The 20,541-nt window shown below is 43.1% G+C and overlaps 1 protein-coding gene across 1 annotated transcript; it reads left to right on the top strand.

Moving 5' to 3' along the window:
* Nucleotides 1–667: 667 nt before the first annotated feature.
* ddhd1b (DDHD domain containing 1b) lies at nt 668–20,186 on the top strand (the record flags this gene model as incomplete). The annotated part of the gene is made up of 15 exons (XM_080452660.1): nt 668–1,110; nt 1,889–2,075; nt 3,400–3,502; nt 3,928–4,104; nt 6,100–6,228; nt 7,587–7,734; nt 8,940–9,049; nt 9,482–9,588; nt 10,553–10,809; nt 11,585–11,660; nt 12,465–12,614; nt 13,911–13,975; nt 14,879–15,066; nt 18,288–18,470; nt 19,999–20,186. The coding sequence occupies 15 exons, from the start codon at nt 668–670 to the stop codon at nt 20,184–20,186; spliced, it is 2,511 nt and encodes an 836-aa protein (XP_080308786.1).
* Between the last annotated feature and the right edge of the window lie 355 nt (nt 20,187–20,541).

Raw genomic sequence — 20,541 nt, forward strand, 5'->3', positions numbered from 1 at the left:
GTGGCCCGTGAGGGGGGTCGCGGTTATGCATTCGGGGCAAAAGTAGCCGATCTACAAGCTCATAGCGCGACACGAAGTGACGCGCTATGAGCTTGTAGATCGGCCACTTTCTAGCATAAATCGCGCTTGTTCCATTGATGCGTATTTTACACGCATTTTGGGAGGAGCACGTATATAGCTTCTATCATCCACTGAGCGCTCTAGTAAAATGCAGTGTTTTGTAGGCTATTATTATTAATAATAATAATCAGATAGAACACCATCCTCAAAGGGCAAATGGAACGTTTAATTGTATTAAGGTTAATAACGGTTATTTGAAGAGCTTTGTGATGTTGAGCATTACGTGCGTTACTTGGCGCACAGATGGTGCCAGATGCTGAGGCAGGGAAAGTGCTTATAATAAACCCCCCTGTAACGGTTTATATAGGCTACACGCTACAGTCTTCATCATGATGGTAGCCCTGGTGATGATGGAAGAAGAAGAAGGGACATATAACTGACTGATCTTTTTCTATATGTAGGCCTATTGAACTACAAGGATTTTTTTTTTATTATTTCTTTTTTACAATTTTATTTAATTTCTTTTTTCGTAGATTGTAAATTTAATTTAACATTTTTTTTTTACGATTGACTGCGAGAACATCGCGTTTCGACAAGACAAGAGAAGATGAGCAATCTAAAGGATAACCCGCTATTCATCCGTCAACAGAGCTCCGAGAACAACTCCGTCAGCAGCAGTGACTGGGACATGGCCAACGACGTGTCCTCCTGCTACGAGGACCCGATGGTGGACATCATCGTCCAGGGATCGGAGCCGATGATGATGCCGGGCGGGGGGATCGACAGCAGACACCTGCCGCTGCTGGTGGGGGACCCCCGCTTCGCCCATCAGGATCCGGACGGCATGATCCTGGGCCTGGGGGAGGAAGCCTATTACCACCACCACCACCACCATCACCACCACCTCCATCACTCTCATCATCTGCTCCATCACCATCATCATCATCATGATGCCACCGATGATCCGGGAGGAGGGGGGGCATCCTATCTGGACGTCCCCCTCCACCCCGACGACTACACGGAGAGTGACGGGAACGTCTCCTGCAAGAAGTATGGCCTGTCACAATTGTTGCATAAATTGCCTGCTCGAGATTCTTTTGAGAATTAAATTGCGATTGTTATTATTTTTGCATAACCGTCATCATCGTCACAATCGTTTCCATGTTTAAAAATGTTCATAGCCTACATTTTTCAAATATTTAAAAAACAATTGTGGAAATATCAGATCTACAAGTTCACAGTGCTTTGCAATGCCATGCGTTGTGAGCTTGTAGGTCGACCAATTCACTATATTTTTTAAAAGTATAAAATTATAAAATTTAGGCTATTTCAGTTATTTCTTTGTATATTTAAAGCGGCACTATGAAACTTTTTTTTAATGAAAAAAAAGGATGTTAATACAATATAACTTTATACAATCGGGGTGGTTGCATGTTGTCTCCTGCTCTTCTTGAAACATTTAGATTGTGTCAAAGGTCATGTCTCACCTAGACACAGGATCTGACACGAATTTTGACCCAATGGTCGAAATTGTATTTATCAAGCAAGCAGGCTTGCTCTATAGCTCAATATGGTAAAATGTCAGCACTTGCGCAGGAAACCGGGTTAAAATCTGAGGTAGAAGAGCAAAGTTACATAATACAGCTTTAAGTTATTTATCATATGCCTTGTGCAATCTTTTACCTAAAAGAAAGCCAAACAGAAATGTATTTTTTATTTATAGCCTATATGTTCCAATGTTCAATGCCCAAAAAAACACAAATAAATCGTTAATAGCAAATATTTGTGTGACAATTAATCGACAAGTAAAGTGTCATGATCGTGACAGCCTTACCAAGAAGCGGAACCGCTCAACTGGCTCGCGGCACCGTGGCGAGGTGGTGACGGAACTGGGGCCGGAGGAGCTGCGCTGGTTCTACAAGGAGGACAAGCGGACGTGGAAGCCGTTCATCGGACACGACTCGCTGAAGATCGAGATGGTCTACCTGCGCTTCTGTGAGCAGTATCCAGAGAGGGTACGGGACTACGGACTATGTCCATGATTATCTGATTATTTTATAAGCTCCTTTTCCCCCCGATTAGTCGAATAATCGAGAAGGACGTTTTTATTTATTTATAGGCTATCAATGAATAGATTAACCCCTCAAGTGTTATTTTATAGGACTAGATTTTCAGGGCACTACGCGGCCTTCAAACCTAGTCCTATGTTGCGCTGATAAGAGCAATGGTCACCGAAGTACGGCCATTTGAAGTCTTAAACACTGCTATAACACTGCTGGCGAGCATTGGTGCACTTGCAGCACTCACGTCCACTGTCATACCTGTGCGATCTTGTGTTCGGGAGGTAGGCTGGGCTTCAGCAATAACAGCCCGTCCCATAAGACAACCTACCAATTTTGAAGCCTTTAGCATACTGGGAACTGTAGTTACAACCAATAGGAACACAAAGGGGGTGGGGCATCAGCAAATTAAAGCCCATCCCTATTGGCCGTCTAAGAGCACCCACTAAGTCTGGGGCATTTAGCATGCTGGGAACTGGAGTTATGGCTGTTTAAAGCCCAGCCAATTGGAACACAGAGGAGGCGGGGCTTAGTAAATTACAGCCTGTTCATATTGGCCGTCTAAGAACACCTACCAAGTTTGGGGCGTTTAGCATGCTGAGAACTGGAGTTATGGCTGTTTAAAGCCCAGCCAATAGGAACACAGGGTGGGGGGGCGGAGGAATTGTGCTATTCTGATGGCAGACCCGTGACCAGTGTTGGTGCCAAGTTTGGTGCGGATCAGAGCAACGGTGCGCCTCGCAGGTCCGCATGTTACGTTTGTGACGTCCATCCACCCACAGTCGACCCACCGTCGGTCGGTTGACCCTCTGGGCAATTTTAATATAGGATAAAATAACACTTGAGGGGTTAATCTATTCATTGATAGCCTATAGAAAACTAAAAAACGTACTTCCTGATTATTCGACTAATCGGGAATATTTAGTTTAGAAAAAATATTTCTGCACAGTGCAACAAAGTAGCCTATAAAATGTATAGGCTACTTTGTTGCACCGTGCAGAAATATTGAAAATAGCCAATATAGGCCTATGAGCTATTCTTTTTCCCTTGACATGCCCAAATTAGGGATCAATTATTCATCGATAAACAAACTGTTGCACCCCTATAGGTGAAACGGCGAGGACCGACTCCTCTTCGCCTTCCCAGCGAAGAGGGCGACGACACGTTTGGCCCCGGCGGGGAGCTCCAGGCGGAGAGTGTCACCGTGGCCGCTGTTCCCGCCGCCGAGGTCGCGGCGGAGCGGGGGCATCGCGGGTCCTCTGTGTCATCTGACTGGGAGCCGGATGCAGGTAGCATCAACAACGTGGAGGCTGTGTGTGTACGAGGAGGTCTATATGAAGTGGACATCAAAGAGAAGGAATGCTACCCTGTGTACTGGAACCGTGAGCAGCCTTACTCTTATATTTGGTTAATGATAATAATAATATATTGTAGTAGTAGTAGTAGTAGGCCTAGTAATACTACTACTATTACTACCACTGCTGCTGCTACTACTACTACTACTACTACTACTACTAGCCTATTGAACAGATTAATTGCCCTGAAGTCTCACTCACAACTCATGTTGTGTATATGCAGTATGCAGTAATAACATCATCATTAATATTATTTATTACCATTCCCCAATTTACAACAGGATCACGAATATAAACGCAAGCAAAGCAGGCGCACAGACATAATTAATCACCTTTTCGGTTGTTGTTTTCCTCTTTTTATTCAGTCTCATTAGTATTGAGCTTTTATGACACCTTGAATGGTGTCAACAGGGAGCAGATGAACAGCCTTGTTTTTGCTTTTCCCATCCCAGAACAAGACCGTATCCCTGTGATGAGGGGCCAGTGGTTCATAGATGGAACCTGGCTTCCCCTGGAGGAGGACGAGAGTGACCTCATTGAAATCGAGCACCTGGCCCGTTTCCGCGGGCAACAGATGAGGGACACCTACGAGACGGAGGTGGTCACCGCCAACGTGGACAGAATGGACGGTGCGGATCTCACACTGTGTGTGTGTGTGTGTGCTTGCGTGCGTGCGTGCGTGCGTGTGTGTACTTGTATTACTATCATTGTGAGGGCTAAATGTCCTCACAAGTATAGTAGTATAGTAAAAAAACATTTCAATTATGTTTTTATTGACATTTATATTTTATGACAAAGACAAAACAAATCAAACACAAACAGCTCAGCTCAGACACGTTACAAAACAAAGGACACAGATACAAATATAGACTCAGACCATAAAATACAGCATTATATACCCACATTGTTTGGTGCTTGACAGTCTGTAGATGGGTGAATAACTACACCAAGTATAACACAATAACAGTGCTAATATCCACAGCAACAAACAATAAAATAAAATAAAAAATATATGATAAATACAAAATAAACAAGGATTAATGATTTTATCCATCACGGTTAGTGTTATCGCTTCGTTAAGGAACCCTATTGTTAAAGTGTCAGCTAATTGAGGGCCAATAAAATGCAAATATGGGTGTAGTATAGTAATTTAAGAAATAGACATTGTGAAGACGTCATTCCTGGTCCTCACAACTGAAATGGTTGTTTTATGGTTAAAATATTTTTCCGAGCTAGGCTTACCAATGGGAAAAGATTCAGGTTGGGATTATGGTTAGGATTAAACATTTAGAGGTTACAGTATGTTTAGGTTAGGTTGGAGCTATGACTGATGTATACTCAGCTAGACCTCCCCCATCCATACGGGGGAGGGGGGGGGGGTCAATTTAAGCCTAAAGGGAGTTAGGCTTACAAATGGGAAAAGATTCATGTTGGGATTAGGGTTAGGATTAGACATTAAGAGGTTACATTATACTTAGGTTAGGTTGGAGCTATATGCCTGATTTATACTCACCAAAATTTAGCTCACAACGCATTGCAGCGCGGTGCGTTGTGAGCTTGTAGATCGGCTATTTTTGGCATCAGGGTTATGGTTACAAATTAAACATGAAAAAGTTGGCATCCATAAAATCGCCGTCCTAAAATGTATAGTAGTACAAGTATAATAGTCCAAACGTGTGTGTGTGTGTGTGTGTGTGTGTGTGTGTGTGTGTGTGTGTGTGTGTGAGAGAGAGAGAACAGACAGAGAAGAATGTGTTTATAGGACAGCAAGAAACAGATAGGGGGAGACAAATGAGAAAACGATAAGCAGACTGCAACGAGGGAGAGAGAAAAAGAAGGGTCAAGTTAGAGATAACTATAACAAATGATGAAGAAATATATCTGGAGGGACATCGGGGAGGCAGCGAGGGTGTAAGCGAGGTAAAAAGAAACCCAGAGACATAAAAGGAGATGGAGAGCTAGAGGGAGGGTGCTTTTAAAGAGAGAGAGAGAGAGAGAGAGGGGGAGAGGGAGTTCTACAGCATGACAGAATTAGGACCTCGTCTATTCAAAACCGGGAGACAAAAAAAACATAGTCAGGTGACCCTGTTTTTTGGCTGACTACAGCAGAACCAATAGGACGTTTGGAAGCACCTGAGAGGACATGCATGGAATGCCGTCCCCTGTAGACAGCTCAATGACTTACATATACTGGAGTGAAAGGCTCACACACACACACACGCACACACACACACACACACACACACACACACACACACACACATACACACACACACACACACACACACACACACACACACACACACACACACACACACACACACACACACACACACACACACACACACACACACACACACACACACACACACACACACACACACACACACATACTGTACACACACACACACACACACACACACACACACACACACACACACACACACACACACACACACACACACACACACACACACACACACACACACACACACACACACACACACACACACACACACACACACACAGTACTGTGCTTCTAAATCCACCAGAGATATTATTCACATTAATTATTCTGGATGATTTACATGACTGTGTGTTAATTAAAACTCCATCTCTCGCAGCCATTCTCAGTCTGAAGCTGAGTCGGAGTCACGTGGATTGGCACAGCGTGGACGAGGTCTACCTCTACAGCGACGCCACCACCTCGAAAATCGCACGGACCGTCTCACAGAAACTGGGGTTCTCGAAAGGTATGGATGGACATGAGCGACAACTTCAACTTCACGTTTTGTTATCACATCACAAGTTTACACCAGGTATAAAGGAGCGGGCGAACATTCTTTCAAAGACGGGGTGCCGTGATTTTCAGTGATTTCCCCCCCCCCTAAAACATAATCATCAGGTATTATGGTTATACTAGGAGGAAGATTTTTTTCAAAAAAGTATACAGAAATTGTAAAAATTATGTTTTATGTGGACACGCCTCCAGTTCATTAAGTATACCTGGTTCTCACCTTAGCACCTCCTCCACCACCTTAGCACCACCCACCTGTCCTAGTCCCTCCTCCTCCTCATGCCCACACCTGTTGTGTTATGATAATGAGGGGGAGGGTATATTTTTACTATGTCACTAAAGGGCTGTTTTTCTATTGGCACGTTTGACCCTCAAGGTTTCAGCCTCCAGGTAGAAACTCAAATTAGTCAGAGAAGACATAAAACACCATAAAAACACCACCAGGGGGCTTAATGAAGTTCTATCAACCTCATAGACACAGGAAAAACTGAAAAAGTGCAAAACCATGGCACCACCTCTTTAAGAATAGAAGTGAAAAATGAGAGTGAAAGTATCAAATAACGAAAACAAAGCACAGTGAACGCATGTACAGTAAAACACATGTAGAATGTGTGTTGTGGTTTGTACATGCTCGTTTGGATAATACAAGAACTGCAGTGGTTTGTTTCGGGAAACAGCACGCCTTCTCACATATGGTACTGCATTTATTTAAGAGCAAGAAAATTACCTTGACATTGTCATATTGCCCCTAAATAAATAAACGTCGTGAGAAATTGTGCATGTTAGGGCGCTCGGGTGGCGCAGTGGTAAAGTCCCTGCCCACCACCACGGAGGTTGTGGGTTTGAATCCACCGTGGTGCATCCGGCTTTGACGGGCGTCGATGCGAAGACAATTGGCCTTTGTTTGGGGCGAGGGAAGCCGGGCGGGGAGGGTGATAATGGTCATTGCACGTACTCCTACAGGCTGAGGCGGCACCTGTCAGCAGGGAGTGTTGGGGCGGGAGGAGTAGCACGAAGGCCCCATTTTCTCCCGGTGGGGGCTCCTCACTGGCAGGTGAGTCAGTAGGATACAACAGCAGTGACAACACAGAAATGTGTGTGTGGGGAGGAATTAATTGGCATAACAACTCAATTGGGGAGAAAAAGTTGGTAAAAAATAATCGGCTACTCAACATTTTTAAAACAATATAACAATTAAATAAATTGTGCAGGTACTTGTACTTGTAACCCAACCCGACACCTTCTAAAGATGTGCGTGTGACTACAAGACTTTATTTCTGCGTATTGATCTTTTAATCCCCCTCGTGTACTCAGCTTCTAGCAGCCGTACCCGTCTCCATCGAGGGTATGTGGAGGAGGCCGCCCCCGAGGACACCCCGCCCGAAACCACTCACATCGTGTTTGTGGTTCACGGCATCGGTCAGAAAATGGACCAGGGGCGTATTATCAGGAACACAAGCATGTGAGTTCATTTCCACTACTGTCTAGAATCACTCAGTACAAAAGCTGCTCGTCTTAAATCACTCAATATAATAGATACTCATCTTAGACCTAAGATAAGATAAATCAATCATCACATGTTCGTCATTGTGCAAGGATGGGACGTCTCGTCGCGCCAAACATCTGACGCATGGTCAAATACGCCCGTTTGACGAAATGGGTGTGACACTGCGTTGCTTAGATCACTCAATACAATATTTACTCATCTTAAATCCATCACTTCATCTTGGTGCACCCGAGTAGTTAGGGCGTATACCACATCTCCCTGGTTCGATTCGCGGCTGGCTGGACCTTTTGCTGCAAGTCACTCCCCTACGCTCTCTCCGCTCCAGCTATAACATTAGGGATAAAAACAGCCCACAAAACTACTTGAAAAAAGTCATCTTAAATTAGAGGGGTTATCAGCATTCACGAAAATGTCCTTTAGGCACTTTAATTTAGTTGGCACGAGCAGCAACACGTTCTGTAACACATTGCTCTGTATACTGCCCCGTGCCAGCAAAATAAAAGTGCTTGAAGGACATTTATCGTCACTGTCCGGTGGAAACCTTGTATGTCCAAAACCATTTTTAAATTTGTATGTTTTTTAATTAAAATTGTGAAAATAGCCGATCTACAAGCTCACAGAGCTTTTTTCACTACTTTTGTAGGACATTCATTTACAAAAAAACTATGGAGATAATAAATCGCCGACAGCGATGTTATATGAGTGCTGGTAATCCTTAGGGATGCACCGATATATCGGCCACATATCGGACGATATTTGCCCTTATTCGTCAATATCGGTATCTGTAAATAAAGTTGACATCAATGGCAGTAGCCGATATCTTTCTGTTGTTGATCAGCATCAATTTTGCGCTGGCTATGTTGGTGTGTTGGTTATCTGCAACCTACCAATCTGTAGATTCTGAACAGTTATGTCTTATAACAAATATTTATTTGTTTCCCTGGTACAAAAGGGGAAATAATAACACCAAAAATGAAATACACAAATATCGGTATCGACTATCGGCTAAATTGTTATTTTAAACATCGGTATCGGCCAAGAACTTTCATTTGTAGTGCTCTCATAACGCATCCTTTTAACTCATCTGAAATCAATCAGTGCTATAGGTACTCATAGCAACTAAAAAGTATTACAGTTAGAGTTTTGTTGTCTTTGTTCAGGATGAGAGACGCAGCCAGGAAGATGGAGGAGAAGCACTTTGCTGATCGGACCACAGAACATGTGGAGTTCCTCCCTGTGGAGTGGAGGTCCAAACTGGCTCTTGATGGAGGTATTCTGTGTGTGTGTGTGTGTGTGTGTGTGTGTGTGTGTGTGTGTGTGTGTGTGTGTGTGTGTGTGTGTGTGTGTGTGTGTGTGTGTGTGTGTGTGTGTGTGTGTGTGTGTGTGTGTGTGTGTGTGTGTGTGTGTGTGTGTGTGTACTATATACATACAGTCATATACATTGTGAGGACAATTTTCCTGATCCTCACAATGGATGTTTTCAAAAGATCTTAGGCCTACATTTAGGAAAAGATAAAGGTTCGAGTTAGGATTTTAGGTTAGGTTTAAGGGTTGGGGTTGGAGTTCTGCCTGATTCTGCCTGCGCACCAGTGTTGTGCACAGAAACCAGCAGATCTCTAAGCTCACAACACATCGCAGCGTTTGTATAATAATACAAACGTGTGTGTTTGTGTGTGCGTGTGTGTGTTTGTTATACTTGCAGACACGGTGGACTCTATCACCCCAGACAAAGTAAGGGGTCTCAGAGACATGCTGAACAGCAGTGCCATGGACATCATGTACTACTCCAGTCCTCTGTACAGAGACGAGGTGAGACTGTCTAACTGCACTCATCTCACCCATCCTGGCTCAGCACACATGTAAATACACTCTCCATTGACACATACTGTATACAGTATGTACGTATACTGTACATACATGCATGCATGCATGCATACATACATACATACATACATACATACATACATACATACATACATACATACATACATACATACATACATACATACATACATACGTACATACGTACATACGTACATACATACATACATACATACATACATACATACATACATACATACATACATACATACATACATACATATACAAGACAGGACAGTCTAATGCACTAATGGATGGATGTATGTCTTGGCAGATAGCCTACAGCTATAAGCAGAATTAAATGTGCATATCAGGACAGATTTTTTTAAACTAACATCCAAGGTGCTTTTACTGGAATTAGATTTGTATTAGTGTGTGTGTGTGCCGGGTTTGGCCACCACTGCAACATCCCTCCACTTGTCAATGTGTGTGTGTGTGTGTGTGTGTGTGTGTGTGTGTGTGTGTGTGTGTGTGTGCGTGTGCGTGTGCGTGTGTGTGTGTGTGTGCGTGTGTGTGTTTGTGGTGAGGTTTTCTGTATCACAAACTATCATTGAAGGACCTGCCATGTTTAGCCCATTGACTGATTCTCCTGTAGTACCGACTATTTTCCTAATCAGACTGTGTGATTTGTTAAATTGTTTGCCTTTCGAAGAAGCCATTGGATTGCATACATTGTACAGTATGAAAATCATCTTGAAGAGACTTTTAAGCCCAGTCCACACCTAGGCAATTAGTTGCAAGAAATTGCAGCGGTCTGGACTGATGCGTGCATGTGTGTGTGTGTGTGTATGTGTGTGTGTGTGTGTGTGTGTGTGTGTGTGTGTGTGTGTGTGTGTGTGTGTGTGTGTGTGTGTGTGTGTGTGTGTGTGTGTGTGTGTGTGTGTGTGTGTAGATCACCAGGGGTCTGACCCAGGAGCTGAACCGTCTCTACACGTTGTTCTGCAAACGGAACCCTGAGTTTGAGGAGAACGGCAAAGTGTCCATCGTGTCCCACTCGCTGGGCTGCGTCATCACCTTTGACATCATGACGGGCTGGGATCCCGTCCGCTTCCATCACCTGGACGTCCCCACGCCGGACGAGAGCGAGGCCCGATGGCCCAGCTCCGAAGAGCGATACGTGCAGGAGGAGCTGAGACAAACCAGACTCAGGTACTGTGGTGATCAATAGATCAGATCAGAATGGTTTAATGTTTGTAAACAAACAGGTATTTTTCACAATATAAAATGCAGTGTCCAGAACATTAGCTACTGTATGTCCTGTTTGTCAACCTGTGGATATTTAGAGAAAAATAATATATTTCTAATAATATCATAAGTGTCAGAAATAAGGTTAATGAATAATACTGCTCCAATGCTACGCTCCTGGCCTTATCTACCCGGAAATGCATTTTGGTGTTGTGGTGATGTCACGATGATTCGGTCTATAGTCTTATGTATTTGGGTAGCGCAGTGGTTCTCAAACGTTTTAATTTGAAGGATCCCCAATTTGGTATGCATTAAACCACGGACCGCTTTAACCCCTGTGGAACCCCCTCAAGGACTCTGACTCTGGGTGTCCTCGGCCGGACCCCACTTTGAGAACCACTGAGGTAGTGCAGTTTTTCTCAAATTGGGGACAATTAAAGTAAAATAAAATACATAAAAAACCATCCATAAGATTTTTGTGCCAGTTTTACCTCTTTCAACCCATCCCTATTTTGGTCATGTCATTATCCTATATTGAATTGCCTAATGGGTTGTCGGTGGACCACCGCGGCACTTTGGGGCCCCAGGGTACCCTCCCGGCGCGGTCAAATGCACTATATGGAGATCAACATGCACTGATGTCAGACACAGCATAAACCAAATACACATATATGGAGATTAGATTTTCAACATGCACTGATGTCAGAATATCAGAATAATCTGTTAACCTCTATTACAGGTTGAGGGACTTAGAGGAACAATTCGAAGGTTTACATTCCCCTTCATGTGCCACCGGGCCGGCACTGAAATTCAAGGTAAGGCTTTTATTTTTATTTTTAATGGCCACCACTTTATGTTAGGCAAAATGACCAGTCACTCACCATCAACATTCACCAGCATTAAACTGGTGGACATAAATTCCTACCCACTCTAGGGGTGCGTTCGGAAATTGCGCACCGGAGCGCACTCGCCTATTAGTTTGTATTGGCCAGTGCGCTCAGTGCTATATTTCCGAACGCAACCTAGATGGGCTGTGGGCTGTGGGCTGTGTCTGAAGCATTCTGATTCCTGGAAACTGAGACTCAACCCAGAATCAGAATGACAACTTATTGTCACATCACACGATTACAGGTGTAAACCAAACGAGTGGGGTGAAAATATTTTTTGTGCAAGCTCTCAACATTTGCAGTTACAAGGAAGACTTTAGAATATAGAAATAAAGCTTAGAGAAGAAAGGAACAAAGACAAATAACAGGAAGGCACGGAGTCAAATCAAACATATAATGCCCAATATACATATGGCACAAGATTAAAAATAGCGATGGATAAATAGCAAAGAAATGCTTCTTGTGCCGATGGGACTCTTTAACCACTCAAACCCCAACATCCTTATTGTGGGGAAAGCTTTCGCAGAAAATGGCAGATCAACAAGCTCACAACGAGACGCGTTGTGAGCTTGTCGATCTGCTATTTTCAGCGAAAGCTTTCACCACAATAACAGAAAACAGAAAAGACACTATAGCATAGAGACCTGACCCTGAACCATAGTGGTTAACTAACAGACATCCTTATTTCGAATGATCTCATCTTTGGAACAAATCTCTTCCTCTGTGTGCCAGGTGGAGAACTTCTTCTGCATGGGCTCCCCTCTGGCGGTGTTCCTGGCCCTGCGGGGGGTCCGTCCTGGAAACAATGGCGCTCAGGACCACATCCTGCCCAAGGCTATCTGCCAGCGTCTCTTTAACATCTTCCACCCTACGGACCCTGTGGTAAGCCCCTCTGAATATAGACTACAATGTGATCACCGTATTTAACGCTTTGTTCAGACTGCAGGCAAATCCGATTTATCTCTCAAATCTTTACGACTGACTGTCCACACTGTTATTTGCGTCTAAGTGATTAAGTCGGATTTCTGCACTCAGACATCGTTGACCTATCTGCATTGGTTGCTGTTGTAATGATGTAATGACTGAAGGTGTGAGTAATGCTTAATTTATACTCTACAAAAATAGCTGATCTATTAGGTCTTATTATTAGATGTAATATTTTCGCGAGTTTGAATCAGGCCTCAGTGTCCGAGTGTCCAGACGGAGACACGTCTTTAGAAATCAGATTTGAATCACATACAAAACCACCGAGGCATGTGGTTCAAACCTGATTCGCACGAATAAGTTTCCACGTGGTATTTTGTTTTGCTGTTCAGATGTGATGAAACTAATCTCACTCCAATATGGATAGGCCAAAAACCTGATTTGGGCTGCCAGTCTGAACATAGCCACGGCCACCTATAATGATATTTGTTTACTTGCCGCAGCTGTCAGGAGAAAACCGACTTCTTCTCAACAACTTAAATCAAGTCACATCTATTTGTACAGCTCTTTAATCACTGTTACAGTCGCAAAAAGGTCTTTACAGGCTCTTGGTGTGGACCAGGGCTTCCCATACCTTTTCAGCTTGGGACCCAAAAGAGAAATGTGGTGTCTCCCCAGGACCCAACTTTACAAAAATACATTATGAATGAACAACTTATTTCCAATTAAAGGTGGGGTAGGTGATATCTTTTGGTTAAAACAAAAAAAAAAGTTAAAAGGTTAAAGCACTATTTTCTGATTGTAGACAGCTCTTCAATAAACAGAAAATACTTTTTCAGGTGGGTTGCATCCTGTCTGAGTTCTCTATCCTGATTTGATAACATTGGTATCCCAACCTGAAAATGCATTTTCTGTTAATAAAGAGCTGGAGAAACAAACACTATAGCAATGAGTACCGGTACTATCATTGTATATTTAACTCTTATTTTAACCAAAGAAAACCACTTACCCTACCTTTAATAGTGAAAATAGCAGATCTAGTTCAGCTATTTTAATTTATTTAAAAAAAATAAGGTTTGAAAAGTTTTTGGGAAAAAAAGACAATATATTTTTGAAAATATTTTCAAATAATAATGAAAATGAATTGTAGGAAACTTAAAAAAAACCAAATGGGATATTTACTCGGGACCCATAAAAATGGGTCCGCCCAAACACTGATTATGGACGACCCATTTTTCTATTCTTTATGTTCAGGCGTACAGGCTGGAGCCGCTCATCTTGAAGCACTACAGTAACATATCCCCTGTCCAAATCCACTGGTGAGAAATTGCTTTATACTGCATGTGTATGTGAGCATGACTGACGAATCGCTGGGGGACGTGACCTATGAATCAGTCATTGATGGTTGGAGCATGTTCATTGTTTTAAAAACCTTCCCACCATTTCTGCTCTTTGTCTGGTCCACCCCCTCTAGTTGTCTGAGTACTGTGTCCCTCCTTATCATGTTGTTTTTCTGTTTCACTCCTTCTCTCTGTCACTCTTCTTTTTCTCTTCCGATGTGATGCAGTTTCTTTTAAATCTTTGTTTTTATTGTTCTGCCTGCAACTTAACCACTTAAACCCTATGTACATCGTTGACCAGGGTCCCCCAGAGGTCTAACCTTGACCCCTCCTTTTTTCCTTCTAACAGAAAATCATCTCTTTGCAGAAAATAGACCATCTCACTACGCATCGTGTTGTGACGCATTGCGTGCTTGTAGAGCGGCTATTTTCAATGAACGTTCACCGATTTTTAAAGAATGTTTGACTGTTATGAAATGCCCAGAATATGGACGTTAGTGTTCATGTGGTTAACCATTTACCCCTATTTTATTTATTCTATTTTATACTTTGTTGTGCAGCAGCGTAGCCGATCTACAAGCTCACAATGTGTCATGATGCAATGCATTGTGAGCTTTGCGAACATTAAAAAAAGGAAAAAGATGCCAGGTTGAAACTTAGCAGTTACAAAGATGGTATCAACAACATGACTAATCTTGTCCTATTATTCATGTTTCATATATATGTCTTGTCTTGCCTATATTATCATGTTGACCATTTTCATCCTCTTCCTCACTGCTGCGATGATCTAACTCCCGCTCTCGGGGGTTGATGTAGTCGATCTCATTTTTATTTCAAAACAAAACCCTTTTACCATTCAAGTCACGGTTTTGATTCCCCCAGGTACAACACCACCGATCGCACGCTGTACGACCAGATCCGGCCCACGCTGCTGAACCCTCTGAAGGAGAGTCAGAGTGCACCCATGGTGGATATCGACAACCTCCCCAGCCCCCCCTGCACCTCCCCTTTGCAGGCCCGCAGGCACTACGGAGAGTCCATCGCCAGCTATGGCAAGGCCAGCATCATGGGTGAGTAGACTGAGGACATGGCGGATGGGTTATGGTTCTATGGATGGATGGATGGATGGAGAGGCATAGGATATGGATGGATGGATGGATGGATGGATGGATGGATGGATGGATGGATGGATGGATGGATGGATGGATGGATGGATGGATGGACGGATACTGTAGGTATCCATGATGTATCGATGTAGACAAGCAGACCAACGTTGTTTCATGTTAACTTTTACTCAACTGGTGTTTTCATGGACAGACGATGTGTTACAGTATACAGTGAGAGTGATAATCTTTGAGTGTGTGTTAGGGTACTGCACTCAGTAGGGCCCTTGCCTTTGGGACCACGAGGTCATGGGTTCGATACCGGGCACTCAGAGTATGATGATGATGGGTGTGGCAAGTCGTGCAGTAAGTACTGGTGAGCTGATGGTCCTCAGCAATCCATCTCCCAGGTGTCTTGCACATTGTGACGGGGATAGCCTCCCGCGTTCTCGGCTGCTACCCACAATAAGCCCCTCCGACTTACTTACAGTGTTTGCTTTAAAGTTATACATCAGGAATATTATCATCACGTTTTACTGCTAGAGAAGATATTTAAAACCATTTAAACCCTATCTTCTTTAACCCCAATCCCCCAGGGGTCTATACTAGCCTAGGCCCCCTCCTTTTATACCTCTACTCCATATCTTCGCTGAAAACAGCCGCTCTACACATGTTGCAACACAATGTGTTATGAGCTAAGTAAGTAGCCGTGGTAACCAAAGGTTCCCATAGGGGCAGAAGCCTATCAACTGTTTCTGTAGTGGTTTCTGTAGCTGCCATGATGTGCAAGACAGAACACCCCCTGGACATGACGCTAGTATGTCACAGGGACTAGCGTCCAACCTTTGATGTTGAGTGCCAAGCAGGGAGGCATTGGCTCCCAGTTTTATAATCGTTAGTATGACCCGGCCAGGGAAATGACCCCGATCTGCCAATCTCAGGGCAGACACTGAGCTGGTTGTGAGCTTGTAGATTCTGCTATTTTCTGTGAATGTTTGCCGTAGAATAGGGACACTATTAAGGGTTCATGTGGTTAAATTCAATTTACAAACTCGCTCAAGTTTTGTTTAAGCTTGGTGGAAAGGGAGCGTGAGAAAGAAGTTGCTTGCGGAGCTGATAAAGTAGCAAGGCAAGCAGCGGACAGCCCTGCACAGGCCCAACAAATCAATAGAGAGCAAATTACCCCCTGTCTCTAGACTGACAGCGCAGGGCCAATGAGGTTTCCTCTGTGCATTAGATGTTGAACAAGAAATAAAAAAAGTGCCCTGAACAGCACTTTAGAATGATGACAATCTATTTGTTGTGGGATGGTAATGCTGGTGTTTTATGCGGTGATGAACTGTGGTATTACTGCCCACTGTCGTGAAGGTGTCCCATGCGGTGAAGGTGTGTGACAGCACAGGTGACCACCCTTTGTAGAGATAACGCTAAATTAAAAAAACTACAGAAAAACTAAACAGGAGTGCAATCTGTAGCTAACGATTGTAAGTTACTACTTATGCAGTTTGTGAACAAAGAAGCACAAACCACTGTCTGCTTGTGGGTCCCCTTTGGCCAAATGGAATTAACAATCTTTATAGATACCTTCACCTATAATTACAAAGGTTCTACAAAAGAGCAATGGTGGTGTAACTTATAGGGTGGTCCAGGGATGATTTATTTCTGTAGTCAGAAAACTGGCAGAAAAAGACTCGCTCGCCGCATAAAATATTAAGAAAAACTCCTTAGACTTAAGAAAATAGTATTTATTTTATTATTATATGCTCATAAAGTGCTCTGTGCTCATAGTTTGGGGTGAATAAAATTAGCAAACGTTTTGGTCCTGAGACCTTCGTCAGTGCTGACGAAGGTCCCAGGATATAGCAGAAAGGATTTGATTCGCCCAGTGCAGTAGCTGTTAAGGAATTAATCTCTGCAAGACTAGAGCAGAAACATATTGACACTCACATAGTGATGTGTGACTTATGTTTATACTCACAAACAAGTTACAGGAACAACAGGGCAACAGAGCTGGACAATCATCTCATACATATCGCTCTTAGTCGGCTGTGGCTCAGGAGGTAGAGCGGTCATTTGGGAATCGGAAGGTACCCTGTTCGATCCTCGGCTCTTGCAGGCTTCATGTCGCCTGGTTACGTGTCCCTGAGCACCACACGTAACCCCTAACTGCTCCCCTATGCGCTCACTTGGAAAAGCACACTGCTGATTCAAATGCAGATGCTGAAATAATTTCCCTTTGGGGATAACTAGAAATATCCTTTTTTCCACATACAGTGTACATTTTTCTTGCCAGTAAGCTGACTTGTATCTAGACATAGAACCAGGTTTCCTATGATTAGTGGATTATTTAAGTTTTTTTTTCTCCCCCCCCGTTTTGAGCAGTTTCAGACATTTATAGACTTTAAAACTCCTAGACTCAGTCCTTAGATTCATCACAGGTAATAGATACTCACCCCTGCCTCCTGTATGATAAGGTTGCGTTGCCTTCTCTCCTGACTGGATAAAATGGGTATCCCGTCTTAGAAATTTATTTTCTGTTTACTGAAGACTGGAGAGATGGGGACACTCCTGTTACTGAACAAACACTCCATAGCAGTGATTGCTATTGGAATATACAGCTATCTCTAACATGTAGTTTAACAACAACAACAACAACAAAATAAGAATAAAATAAAATCACTTACACTCCCTTTAATGCCAATTGTAACCTTTCCCACTAAAGACAAAAGCGAGGGTTTTGTACACTGGGAAACCGGAGTTCCCCAGGGGTCTATGCTAGGCCCCCTGGGGCCTATAAAATAAGGGTTAGTGGTTAATGTATATTTTTGGTAATAATACTCTAAAGGTCCTTACACACCGGGGCGATTTTTTTCATGCGAATAATACGTTTTTTTTTAAAACCTTATAAAGTCAATGCAAGCTTCCACATCAGTTTCGCGAATTGTTCGTATATTCGCATATTCGCCGGTGTGTAACCGCCTTAAATCTTCAAAGTAAGTAAGTCTGCAAAGTAACTAGTTACAGTATAGTTGTCAAATAATTGTAGTGGAGTAAAAAGTACAATATTTGTCTCACTTATAAAGCATAAAAAAATTTAAACATTCAAGTAAAATAAAAGTACCTCAAAACTGTACTAAAGTACAGTAAGTAAATGTACTTAGTTACTTGACACGACTACTCTCTTCCAGGTGCTGCGAGTATCGGGAAGGGCATCGGTGGAATGTTCTTCTCCCGCTTCTCGCGCTCCACCAGCGGCCACGTGGCCGAAGTGGAGGAGGAGTCATTGGATTCTGAGGGCGGGGCCTCTGAAGTGGAGACCGTCGGGGACGGGGAGGAGGGAGGCGTGATGGAAGGAGGCGTGATGGAAGGAGGCGAGGAGAGGGAGAGACAGAATGAGGAGGAGAGGGAGAGGGAGAGGGAGGTGGAGGTGGAAGAGCCCTTCATGTCCGCGTCTGCCTCCTCCATCTTGGACCATGCCACAGGTAAGTCCAGTCATGGGCTGCAACTCTCCGTTATTTTCTTAGCGATTTATCTATCGATTACCTTTTCAATTTATCAAGGAGCACGTTTTTTATGAATCAGTGAATCGATGCAGAAAAATGTACTATAGATTTTTTACAATTTACTAAATCGATTAGTCTGATTAACGACTTAAACCCTATTTTATACTTTGTCATATAACGGTGTCACGCAAGGTTGCAAAAATAGCTGATCTACAAGCTCACATCGCATTTTTTTGATACTGTATTTAAAGTCATCCTACAACTTTTTCTATAAAACATGGTCTTTTTTATATAATCTTTCACTGATATAGGTTTCACAATAACAATTTTACATATTTCATTTTTGTCGAGACTTGCGAGTGTCTGCTCCAGACACTCACTGCAAAATAACGAAGGCATAGTAAATGTAACGGAAATGTATTAATTTATATATTTTTAAGTTCTGACGTACATGACGTTTCTGACAGTGTTCTTGTTGCTTTCCAAACTAACTGGTGCTAGCCTAGGACCCTGCATCATTTGTTTGGAGTGGTAGAGCCTACTTGCTGTTTTTGTTTTGAACTGAATTCTGGGAATCACACTTCTAACAGACAACGGAGCTACTGGAGCTGGAGGTGTTGCAAAAAAGACTAATAGATAAAACAAATGATAATCAATTAAATCAATTAGTTTGATTAACTATTGCACCTAGTCCAGTCTTCAACGGAAGTAATTTATAGATACTGGTTGATAGCCAGTATCAACCAGTTTTAGTAGAAATTTGTCTCAGTGTGCTCTGGAAAAATACAGAACAAGAGTTTACATTTGAAATAGTTGGTCTGCACAATCTGTTACATAAAAAAAAACCTGACACTGTAATTGTGAGTATAACATGACATGGCAAAAGAAAATATTTCTCCTGCTTCAAACAAAGAAAAACGTAAGCATATTAAGCTGGGGGCAAAGTCCAATTCACTCCTTTTTTATTATGCCAAAAAGCAATTTCCACATAGAGTGTGCATTATGAACATGTCACTCACAGACAGCCACACACCCACACACACACACACACACACACACACACACACACACACACACACACACACACACACACACACACACACACACACACACACACACACACACACACACACACACACACACACACACACACACACACACACACGCACAAGCACACGCAATGGGACATTCGTACTTTCTACTTTTGGTACTTTAAGTACATTTTGATGCCAATACTTTTGTACTTTTACTCATAAGTACATTTTCTATTACAGACTTTTACTTGTAATAGAGTATTTCCACATTGCAGTATTGAAACTTTTACTTAAGTAAGAAATGTGAGTACTTCTTCCACCACTGACGGTTATCACAGTTTCTAATGTATTTGTTGTTCCAGTGGAGTTGGAGAGACGCGTCGACTTTGAGCTGCGAGAGGGCATGGTGGAGAGCCGCTATTGGTCAGCTGTGACCTCGCACACGGCCTATTGGTGCTCTCACGACGTGGCGCTATTCCTGCTCACCTTCATGTACAGACAGTACGAAACCCCCCCCGAGCAGACGGAGGACCACCCTGAGTCATCATAACGCACGCACGCACGCACACACACACACACACACACACACACACACACACACACACACACACACACACACACACACACACACACACACACACACACACACAAACGACCGCTCACCTTGCCTGACTATTGAACTCGACTGAGGAGACATACTGTGGATCTGGGATCACTTCAGCCCCCCCACAGTGGTACAGTTCTCCACACTATCGAAGCCTGCTCCCTGTTCCTATAGTGCTACTAATGTTAACCACCCTGGCGTCCCTATTTTGGGCATGTCATTGTAGGTGAAAACTTTCAAACCTTTTCAAAGATCTTAAAAACCTTTCAAAAATATCCGATCTACGATGCATCGCCATGCG

Source organism: Gymnoscopelus braueri (assembly GCF_963280865.1).
Source record: "Gymnoscopelus braueri genome assembly, chromosome: 16".
NCBI classification, from domain to species: domain Eukaryota; kingdom Metazoa; phylum Chordata; class Actinopteri; order Myctophiformes; family Myctophidae; genus Gymnoscopelus; species Gymnoscopelus braueri.